This window comes from Balaenoptera acutorostrata, chromosome 2 (genome assembly GCF_949987535.1).
Source record: "Balaenoptera acutorostrata chromosome 2, mBalAcu1.1, whole genome shotgun sequence".
NCBI lineage: Eukaryota > Metazoa > Chordata > Mammalia > Artiodactyla > Balaenopteridae > Balaenoptera > Balaenoptera acutorostrata.
In genome coordinates, this window is record NC_080065.1 from 158,335,450 (window position 1) to 158,347,443 (window position 11,994).

General features: G+C 36.8%; 1 protein-coding gene across 3 annotated transcripts in view; it reads left to right on the forward strand.

Annotated features, from left to right (window-relative positions):
• CREBRF (CREB3 regulatory factor) overlaps nucleotides 1-8,721 on the forward strand; it is a 65,147-nt gene extending 56,426 nt beyond the window's left edge. For all 3 annotated transcript variants that reach the window (XM_007190314.3, XM_057541140.1, XM_007190315.2), the window contains exon 9: nucleotides 3,083-8,721. In XM_007190314.3, coding sequence (XP_007190376.1) covers nucleotides 3,083-3,198 — 116 coding nt within the window. In that variant the 3' untranslated portion in view covers nucleotides 3,199-8,721. The remainder of the gene's footprint in view (nucleotides 1-3,082) is intronic.
• Nucleotides 8,722-11,994: the final 3,273 nt, after the last annotated feature.

Consider the following 11,994-nt stretch of genomic DNA (forward strand, 5'->3'; position numbering starts at 1 on the left):
TTTCTTTAATTGATTTATTTTTGGCTGCGTTGGGTCTTTGCTGCCGTGCTCAGGCTTTCTCTAGTTGCAGTGAGCGGGGGCTACTCTTTGTTGCAGTGCGCGGGCTTCTCATCGCGGTAGCTTCTCTTGTTGCAGAGCACAGGCTTTAGGTGCCTGGGCTTCAGGAGTTGTGGCTCGTGGGCTCTGGAGTGCAGGCTCAGTAGTTGCGGCGCACGGGCTTAGTTGCTCCGCGGCATGTGGGATCTTCCCGGACCAGGGCTCGAACCCGTGTCCCCTGCATTGGCAGGCAGATTCTTAACCACTGTGCCACCAGGGAAGTCCATATGTTTTTAATATTCGATTTGTTCCCTTGCTTTGGTTTTCTTCTTTGGGGACTCTTTTACTATTTGTGGGTTGGATCTTCTTTGCCTATCTTCAGTATTTTCTGAAGTATATTCACTTTTTCTCAAATTAAAAAAAAATCTCTTAATTTCTTTCTTATTTTAAAATTCTTTCCCTTTTCACTGCTGTTTCTCTTAAATGCGTTATCTGTTGTGTTTATTTGTGGCTCTTATATTCCTTTTAGATTTGTTTTAATTTCAGGAGTTAATTTTTTCATTTTGTTTCTAATTTTTTTTGAGGTGTGATTGACATAACATTATATTAGTTTCAGGTGTATAATGTACTGATTTGATACTGCTATATATTGCAAAATGATCACCACAATAAGTCCAGTTAGCATCCGTCAATATACATAGTTACAAAATATTTTTTTCTTGTGATGAGACCTTTTAAGATCCTCTCTCCTATCTACTTTCAAATATGCAGTACAGTATTGTTAACTACAGTCACCATGCTGTACGTTACATCCCCTTCATTATGGATTATAGTCTTTATCATCAAGAAGTACACATCTTTTGTCTTGTTTACAGCTTTTTCCCTGAATTCAATCTTGTCTGATCTTACAATTCATGAATGTAGCTTTCTTATTATTTATCTTTGCTTGGTAGCCTTCCCTTTTATTTTCAGTCTTTCTGAATTACTTTATATGAGATACATCTCTTTTTAAAAGATCTTAATTAGATTAAAATTAAAATTTAATTTCGATTTGCATACCATAAAATTCACTCCTAGATTTTTATATGTAACTTGTAGTTTGATTTTCTTTATTAGTCAGTCTAGGAGTTTTTCTTTAATGGATGAGTTTAGCTCACTTTTATTTTATCTTTTTTTTGGCTGCTTTGGGTCTTCATTGCTGTGTGCGGGCTTTCTCCATTTGCGGTGGCTTCTCTTGCTGCGGAGCACGGGCTCTAGGCTCACGGGCTTCAGTAGTTGTGGTGCACAGGCTCAGTAGTTGTGGCTCGCAGGCTCTAGAGCTCGGGCTCAGTAGTTGTGGTGCACGGGCTCTAGGGCCCGTGGGCTTCAGTAGTTGTGGCTCGCGGGCTTGGTAGGTGTGGCTTGCGGACTCTAGAGCGCAGGCTCAGTAGTTGTGGCGCACGGGCTTAGTTGCTCTGCAGCATGTGGGATCTTCCCGGACCAGGGCTTGAACCCATGTCCCCTGCATTGGCAGGTGGATTCTCAACCACTCCGCCACCAGGGAAGCCCGGCAGGTGGCTTCTTAACCACTGTGTCACCAAGGAAGTCCCAGCTCGTTTTTGTTTATTGATGTATGTTTGGTTTTATTTCTGTTGTCAAAAGAGCTGTTAGGATTTGTTCATATGGCTTTCTTGCCTTTCATGTCATTCACTGTATGATCCATTATTATTATAGTTTCATTTTGTATGTGTCCTCTGATTATCTTCAAGCTCTACATTTTTGTCTTGCAGGTTCACTTTTTAGCTAATAACATGTATACTTAATTTTTTTCTCAACTTTTCATTTAAGATATCAATCCTACAAGAAAAGTAGAAAGAAATAGTCCAGTGAACACCTCCGTGTCATTCTGCTAGATTCGCCAGCTGTTAATATTTTGCTGCATTTGCTTTATTTCTGCCTCTATGTACATTTTTTTCCCTAAATATTTGTAGGTAACTTATAAACTTATGATTCTTCATCCATAACTACTACTTCAGCATGTATTTCTCAAGAACAAGGACACTTTCTTCCTTAGACACAATACTGGTATAACTTCCGTTGATATGACATCTATATGGAGTCCATATTTAAATTTCCCCAGTTGTCTCAGTAATGTCCTTTATAACCTTTTTGTTTGTTTTTGATCCAATTAAGGATCATGAGTTGCATTTAGTTGTGTCTTTTTTTTTTTTTTTTTTTTTGGTCTCCTTTAATCTAGATCAGTCTCCCAGGCTTTTTTTCTTCCATAAAAAATCCAGGTAAATGTCCCAACATTTGAATTCATCTGTTAGGGATCTTACTGAACTGTGATTAGATGCAGTTAAATTTTCTTGGCAAGAATACATTGTAGGTTATATATCCTTCTCATTACATCAGTCAAGAAACAGTATCAGTTTGTCCCATTATTGGTCAGGCTGATTTTGATCACATGGTTAAGGTGGTGTCAGTTCTCTGTTTTTTACAGTATCTTTTGACTTCTTATGAGCAATTACTGCATAGTATTTTTCTGCTTCCATCCCCTTTAATTGCTCATTTTTGTATTACATTTAAAACACGTACGTCTCTGTTACGTAAAATCAATATATCAAATATCTTTGACCTCAGCTATAGAGGATGAGGAAGATGAAAAAATCAACATACCTGCAGTGTCTCCCACCTTTCCTTCTTCTCTTCCAAGTTTGCTTATTTATCCACTTTTCTTTAAAATGAAGAAAAAGGAACGTAAAATTGATACAGTCATTATAAAAATGAATGAAAACATGCTTCAGGTATATATTTTCAGTCATGTGGGTGAAGCCCATCCATGGGATGTAGTGAGGTTGGAGCAGTTGGAAGAGACTGGTGGTTTGATCCTTCTAATCTTGTAGGCTCTAATTATGGTGGGTAGAATTATTTTCTGAGCTGCAGTAGCAAACGGCAGAACACTCACCTGGGACCAGTGTCTAGCTGAGAGTCACCCCTGACCCTCAGATTTTCCTACTCCTCACCTTCATATGTGTCTAAGTGTGCCTATTATTCTTTTCTTCAGGTCTCCCAGTTGCTGGGCAAACCTCAGAATTTGTTAACCAAGTGTTAGAGAAAACTGCGGAAGGCAATCCCACTGGAGGCCTTGTAGGACTAAGGATACCAACATCAAAAGTGTAATCAGCCTCATTGGACCACTGGTCAGAAATGTCTGTGTTTGTCACGTTATTCATTGTAAATTTTCATTCTGTTTTGCATGTCAGTTTAGCATTATGTAAACATTTACAATTAGGTTACATTGTTTTAAGAACTAAGTAGCATAAGTGAAGCATGATCCAAAATACTTGATTATTACATTTTCAGAGCATAAACCGTTGGTTAAAACTGCTACTGGCATCAGAATTGAAACTCATACATTTAAGTAGATGTTTAGGTACAGATTGCAAAATCTGTTAAATCAAAACATTTTGAAAGAGTGAAGATGATAGTAAATGCCAAATATTGTGGCAGGTTTATGCTCTGAGCCACACAAAAAAATTGAGGAAGCATTTTTTTAAACAGTCAGTTTAGATTGTTTTTAGAATTATTGCTTTTCGTTCTAATTTTCCACAACCATTAATCTCACTTGTACATGGCACAACCCAGCACTCATGCCCACGTGCCATATTAGATGTTCATTTTCCGAGCTCAATATGGTATATATAAATATATATATAAATATATATATATAATGTCTGTGCAAGTAAGAAAAAAAAGCATATTCTTTGTGCCTTGTATTTTGGGGAAACTATAAAACTGGTAATATTTTGTATGATGAAAACCCTAATGAGGAAAAACAAGATATATAGATGGAAAAATTATGGGGTTTAAATGTTTTTTTGTTCCAACTCTTTTTCAAATTTTTTGAATGTATATAGGACTATGTTGAAATGTAGATATATGCCACAGAGTCTGTGTATTGTATAAAAAACAAAACAAAAAAACAAACAAAAAAAAGATGGCTCTAGAAAACTCATATTTCGGTACTTGACCGGAAGAAGACAAATACTTGCACATTATTGCGATTGTTTTATTTTTTGTACCAAAGACAAATGCAACTGATATGGCATACTGCCAGTCTAAGTAAAGTTTTGCACAGCTTACATGATACTGTATGAATGTATGAAAAAAAGGAGAAAAAAAAGAAAAACGAAAAGGTCAGGGTTAGGGATCTTACTGAACTGTGAATTTTATTTCTGTTTGGGTCCAATTATCTACAGAAGGAGCATCCACACATACAGATATTATTTTGCTGTTCCTCTAGTTCGCTTCCATAGTAGATAAGTTGGTGGCCATTTAGGTGTCTATAAGTCTTTTTATTTCTGCACTTATTGTAGGAAATTTTAATATATTTCATTTTAGTAAGCTATTGGTAAAATAGTTTTTGACCTTGAAAATTAAAAAGTTTATTTAGCTTACTGTAGTATACTTCCACCAAACAACCAAAATACAGATTATTTTTATTGTATTATGTATATATATATGTAAAGACAGAAAAAAGCTAAATATATCTAATTCTTTAGTTGCCACTTTTCCAGTTGATGTATTATTGTGCATGTAATATTTTCAAAGATCAACACAAGCTTAAAACAAAAACAAAGATTTATAGATTTTTATATTTTTGTACAGGTATTTTCAAACTAGCTTCTTCAAACTTAACATGTGACTTATTCTTCTTCTATAGTTTCTAGAACTGAGAAATATTAACACATTTAGTTTTTAGGTGCTCTTTTTTGTTCACATAAAACAGCTTCATTAGTCAGTGTTTTAACTATGTTAAAGCTTTACCTCTTGATGAGAAATTTCTTATGTCAAGGCAACGTTATAAACCTTCCCTACAGATCTTTCCGTCCTGTCTCTCTTACTGTTTTATTTTCAAATCTTGTGTTTTGAACTCTGAAAACTGGTAGCTTAAAAATTATACCTTAAAAAAAAATCCTATTTAGCCAGAAAAAAAAATACCAAAAATTTCCGACCTAGCTGCTGGGAAAGTATCTATTTCTCCAACTATTTCTCCATTACCCCTTGGAGAATTCATTTTTAATTATATTTTGTCTATACAGTGTGTTTCCTTTTCTGTTACTTTCTCCCTCCCCACCACGCTTTCCCATTTGTAAGTGATAGCATATGAAGCTATAGCTTATAAAGGTTTGTTTGATTCTAAAACACACAGTAACAAGTGAGCAATGTTGCTTTCATGCTTCTTTGACATTATGAAAAAGAAACTCCAAGAAGGACTGTCTTAACACCTTAGCTGAACTGTGATGCACAAGATTACCCTGTGTGCTTGGTGGAAATGTACCTGGTTAGTGCATTCACACTAAACAGATAAGCTTAGATCTAATGGTTTAATAGAATGTAAGTTTATTGTTTAAAGTTTTTCATTTTTAGGTGGGAGAAGGCAAAGCACAGGTTTGTAACTTGGAGGTATATGAAGTTTTGACAGAATGTGTCTGGGAAATTGAAACATGTTCCAAAATATGGCAGTTTTGCAATCAGGTGAAAATCATTTCATGATAGAGATTCAGCTGATGAGGTTTATAAAATTGCCCCTTTCTAGCTGCTCTGTTAGGAATTCTGGTTTTTTATACCTTTTTCTTGTCTGCAAACCAGAATTTGATTTTTTGGTCTTGCATTTCAAAAAAAGACTTTGAATCTGTTTAGTAGATTCCATATCCTTGCATTTCAGTGTTTTATATGTACTACTTAAGTTAAATAGGTAAAAGCTTTTAAATAGTTGAGCTTTTTAATGTTGACACTTTATTTTGTACCTATTTATATATGTATGTATATCTTAGAAAAGCACTTTGTTAAAAAAAATTGCATTTTATATGATTCCTGCCATTTGCTGCTAAATCTGGGCTGGTCAGAATGCTGCAGCGATACTTGATCTAAATAAAAACCTGGCAGTAAAATGTAGAGTGAAAGTTAAATCCTCTTGCTGTTTTAACTTTATCATAAAGATGACATAGGCAAGCTGTGCAGCTTTACATTTTAACCAGGGGACTCTGTGGCATTTAAAACCGTCTAGAAATGGTTGTACTTTAATGCCAGTAATAATCTGCTTCCTCTATTGTCATTAAAATATATACGTTTAGTGTATCACACAAACAAATCTTATAAGGGTAACGTAAAAACCCCAACAATTGTACGTGTTCTGTTTTTGAAAATTGTGGCATGTATTTTTGGGTGAAGATCATTAGAGAAGAGCTCTCTAAAGGTTTTCTGTGTTCATACATGGTATACAGATAGCTCATAATGAAGTCCAGAATCTTACTTTAAGTGAAGGCATTGTGAATTCACCTCAAATAAACCCATTGTTCCCAAAGCAATTATAAACTTTGACTCTAGTACTACTATGATTTAAAAAAACAAAAGACGTTCTTCCTCTTTTCAGATACACTGGATTCTTTATAGAGTTTGTCTCCATATGAAAGCATGCTGTCCAGTTGTTCTTGTTAAGATCTTGTCTGAGTTTTGAATTGGGTGCCACACTTTTTCAGTCAATATGATTGCTTGTTCTACTGTACCATGTACGATTCTTGTCCTCTCCTATATCCTTCATGACAGATTATGATGTGGCTTTATATTGTGCCTTACTTGTACATTTAAAACAAAACATCTTCATTCCCTTTCACTTCCTAAATCTTTCACTTTGACCTTTTTGGTAAGAGAATCAGAGCTATTATAAAAACATCATGAAGGATTTCAGATGGGTATGGTTTCAAATTCCCTCTCTTTATTGTTATTTTATATTTGTATGAAAGACCAGTTTTGAATGGTCTTTGAATATGAGGGGGAGAGATTAGCAGTAATTTCACTACATCCCTTTTTCCTAACTTTCATGAATTTGTCATACATCTTCTTTCTGATGCTTGACTTCATTTGCTCCTTAGCAATAGTCTGCATTTAAAGAAAGGTATGTTCAGTTCATCAGCTTGAAATTGACTATTTTCATTTTTCCAGAATTTTTTAGGAGAAGAGTACTCGTTTTGTTTGTTTTATAAAACAGGTGACAAGTCTCTTTAAACGAAACAGAAGTACAGTACTTTTGAAATACAATGCTGTTAGTTTGGATTTCTTTTTTTATATATAATATTCATACAGTTATCTGATGTTTGCCTTCATTAATAAAGCTGTTAGTTTATTCACCAAAATGTCAAGAATGGATGTGCTTTTCTTTATTCCATACATTTAAAAATATTTTAGCTGCTAAGAGTTAGTTAACTTTCTAAGAAACGAAATCAAGTTGCCTTCAGCAGGAATTAACAAAAACTTATGTTCCCTTTCTTTATATAGTCTTCCTAAAATTCTGTTCAAGTATCTTCTAGTTAATTATGTAACAGAATGTTAGCATCTCTCCAAATCTTGAAACTTGAATTTTGAGAACGCATTGAATTATGCTTTCAGTGTTAAAGTTTCAAATTATCCTTCTAGTGAAGTCTATTGTGGAATACCATTTCCCATGGAACTAAGGCCATTTCCACAACTTTGCACAGAGCTGCAGTCTTGTTCTTCCCTCGGATCATGACAAATAAGCCTCACACAGTGCCGTAATACTTGTGGATTCTTTTGTAATCTTTGTAATCTTAATAAGGGCATTATGAGAAGATGACTCCATGTTTTTTTAATATTTCAAACACATTGGGATGTAACCATGAATGTCAACTGTAGGAATGGTTGTTTCGTTTTAAGGAATAAGCATGTTGGGGGAAGATGATGAAAATGTACTACTGACAGTTTTACACTTCCATAGACAAGTGGGATTATGTGTTGAAGCATAATCCTCGTGCTTAGTAAACTGACTGAAGTTGTAGAAATTACACCTAGGAACTGAATTATGCCAAATTGCCATTCCCTTTAGAAAAGAGAGATTTGGGGGTAGCGGTGAGGGAATAGAACCTTAAAACTACTTCCGAATAGTATTTTGGAATTGATGACTTGGTGACTAGTGAGGAACGTCAAAGTTGGGTATTTCAATGTGCCAAGTTCGGGTGAACTAAGTTTGCCTCTTTCATAACAATGTAAACACAATGGTGTAGTTAATTAAATTATGGGTGGATGTGAGCGGGACTGATTACTGTGTCTTGCCCTTCGCCCTTTGTTTTTTTCAGAACCAAATAACAGAAATGTATATGTGTGTACTGTATCTGCCTTTTCACCACATTTTTATGACACTGTATTCCACTGCCTGCTTTTTTTTTTTTTCTTTTTTTTTTTTTAACCTTCTTTTCCTAGGTTTTGTCCTATAACTTAGCATTTGTGGTTAACAGTGATACTAGGGCTGACTGCACATAAGACGTCACAAGAGAAGAGCGGAAGGGCAAGAATTCAAAGTGTTTGTTCATACAATGTGGCGACCTCTTTTGCATAGTTGCGTAGGATCCTGTTTGTAATGCTATCATAAATATTCTGTAGTTTTGTTCCCCCCTCCCCTAACTGGAGCTATGAAACTTTTTATTGGATTCAGTCTTGTCTATTGTCTAGAAAGAATTTTATCTCGTTGACGCATGAGCTGTTTAAAAATTATTCTATTAAATGTTGGTTAATAGTTGTGCAGTTTTTCTTTTCAGAAGAAAAGGCATTTCAAACGTTGCCTTTGTTTTCTGTCACCTTCCAACCCCTCAGCACTTCTAGTCAGATACAGATTCATCAGTGTATGCAACATCCTTTGTAATTTAAAATAAAAAAAGATGAAAAGAAAGGTTTTGAATTGTTTGCCTCATGCTTTCGTCCTTCCTTTTTCTGTTGCTTTTCTGTTGCTTTCCAAGGTGATCATCCACCCTTCAGAATAACCCACTGTAACAAAATTCCAAACTAGAGACAGCAGTGAACTCTTGATCACGCTGCCCCTCTCTTGGTGTAGTGTACAAACAGCTAACATTTTTTTTTAAACACTTTGGGCTGCTTTTTCAATACTTTAGTTAAATTTAGCTATTACGTAGAATTATTCATTGACAAAAACATTTACATTCTTTATAGTTTAGAGCATAGTTTAGTTTATCCTTATTTCTCCTCCTTGATTCTTTGGCCAAGCGATTTCTCTGAGGGAGAGAAGGTATTTTGAGTCTCTCCTGACTTAAGCCTTTGTATGTGTTTGTGTGTTTCATAATTCTAAGTAGGTCCCCAAGCTAGGCTGGGCATACACATAGAACTTTTAAATCAGGGGACCTGAGTAAACACCACTGTAGCAGTGTGTTCCTTCGGCCAACAAACATTTGTTTAGCATTTTCTCTGCCAAGACTTGTGCTACGTACTGGCCAGAAGGAGACTAAAGAGACCGCCACTAACGTTTAGTCTGCTGAGGGAGGCCACGTGTGAACAGGGCCACAAAACAACACAAGAGCTGTTAAACACGCAAAGGGTTCTAGGTACGTTACCGCAGAGGTATTTGCAAGGACACTGGTACCACATCAAGTGGGGTATGTTAAGAGAATTGACAGGCTGTGTGCATGACGTCCCTGGTCCCTTGAAGAAGTCCTTTTTGCTTCATTTGAGTGACACTGAGGCTGTCAGGAAGCAAAGTGGGCCTAGCCTCTCATGGACTGGTTCTGCTTCAGGACTTGACCTCACAGGAGCCTCTATCAGAGTCCGGGAACTTTAAGGAGCTGGGTGAGCCAGCCCTTCCAGTATAGCTCTTAGGAAACTAAACCTTCTGTTAGGTAGCACCCAGTGAGATGGGTTGTTCAATTGTCCCTCGTTGCCCACATTGATTTCGGAACCAGGAGAGCACCTTAGAGAGAAAAACATTAGTTGGGAAATACTTTAATATCCCAGCTGTAAGGTTCAGAATAGGAAGAAGGCATTAGAAAGTCCTAGAAGGCTAGAGTGGCATTCATTAAGCCCCTGCTAGGTGCTTTCCTATCAGGGAACTCACCTGCTGCTCTCTGTGGCCCAGTGAGGTGGGTGATCATGTCCATTTTACAAAAGAGACTAGACCCAGATGCAGGGACTCACCCCAGACCCAGCTTAGATGATACAGAACTCCAATTCAAATGGCAGTCTGCTTGCAGCACTCAGAGACAATCTATACTCCTCTGTAAGGGACCTGGCCAAGTCACTGGCAATATTTGGATGGATGTCTGTGTAGGAGGGAGATAATGGGCTTAGGGTCTGGAAACCAGAAAGAACTAAAGCCAGAACCTAGTAGATGCAGTAAACAAAAGCTAGCCTCAGGATCAGTAGGTAAAGGTGACGGGAGCAAAACAGCATTGGCAGTAGTCAGTGATGGGGAGTGCGGGTCACCAAATTGTATCTATCCCTCAAAGATAGCCTCTAGCTGAAGGCCTTAGAATTGAGTCTTTTTTGTTAGAATGGAGTACGTTGGAGGGTGGAGAAGAGAGGAACTATGTTTTCTCTCATTGCCTCATGGAGATGCAATTGGCGACTGTTGGTTGCAGAGGAATTTCCAGCAAGAAGCATGATGGGAAAGGGGCTCAAGGTCATGTGGGCCAATCTACTGCGTGCAGAGTTTGGGTTTCTTCAGTGTCCTGAACAGGGAGCTTCTACTTGAGGATCCAAAACGTTTGACCTGAAAAATGTCAACCTCAGTTTCTTTAAAACGTTTTAATCTTAAAATGTCTCCAGGAATGAACTTAACAGAAAATGTACAAGCTCTGAAGAAAACATTAAAATACTATGAAGGATACAGAAGAAGACTTGAACAAGTGGAAAGATAGACCAAGTTCTTGAATAGGAACAGTCAACGGCATAAACCTGTCAGTCCTCCTAATTTAAATGAACAATTCAGTGCCACCCCAATAAGACATACCAATACGATTTCAAAAAACTAAAGTTCACATGGGGAAAAAAATGGGGTGTTCGATCCTAACAGGTATTAAAACACATAAAACTAATATTAAAACAGTGTCATTTTGGTGAATGAATGAATAGGCCAACAGAAGAGAATGGAAAGTATAGAAATAGATTCAGATGTATTTATAAATTATAAATAATATAAATTATTAATTTATGTTATTTATATTTAATTCATATGGTAAGTGTGGCATCTGAAACCAGTGAGAAAAAGATGGATTGTTCAGAAAATAGTGTTGGAACAACTGGGTAACCCTCTGGAGAAAGTAAACTTGGCTCTGTATCTCACACCATAAGCCAACACATATTTCAAAATGGGTAAAGATCTAAATGTAAAAATAAAATCTCAAATAAAACTTTTTTAAGGCCCAAAACACCATAAAAGCCAAGTCAAAATTCTATAGACTAAGAGACAAAGCTCATTTCTAGGGGCAAATCCTCCTAATATCTAAAGAACTCTGGGAGCTGATGTGAAAAAGACTGACAACCTACTAGAAAAACAAGCAGATAGGAGAATAAATACAAGTAGTTCTCAACTTCATTCATGATAAGAAATGAAAATTGAAAGATGGCATTTTTCACTTAATCAGATTGGCAAAAATCCCAGTGTTTGTTAACACACCATGTGTACGAGGCCGTGAGAAAGCAGGCATTTGTACCACATTGCTGGTGGGAGTGTAAATTGATATAACTTTTATGAAGAGCAATTCGGTAGCATGTATCAGAAATTTTAAATGCATATATCCTTTGACCTAGCAATTCCACTTTTTCTGGGCAAGTCATTATCTCTCTGTGCCTGTTTCCTCATCTGTAAAAAGTGGATAACTCGGGCTTCCCTGGTGGCGCAGTGGTTGAGAATCTGCCTGCTAATGCAGGAAACACGGGTTCGAGCCCTGGTCTGGGAAGATCCCACATGCCGTGGAGCAACTAGGCCCGTGAGCCACAACTACTGAGCCTGTGCTCCGCAACAAGAGAGGCCACAATAGTGAGAGGCCCGTGCACCGCGATGAAGAGTGGCCCCCACTTGCCACAACTGGAGAAAGCCCTAGCACAGAAACGAAGACCCAACATAGCAATCAATCAATCAATCAATAAAGAAATCTTAAAAAAAAAAAAAAATTG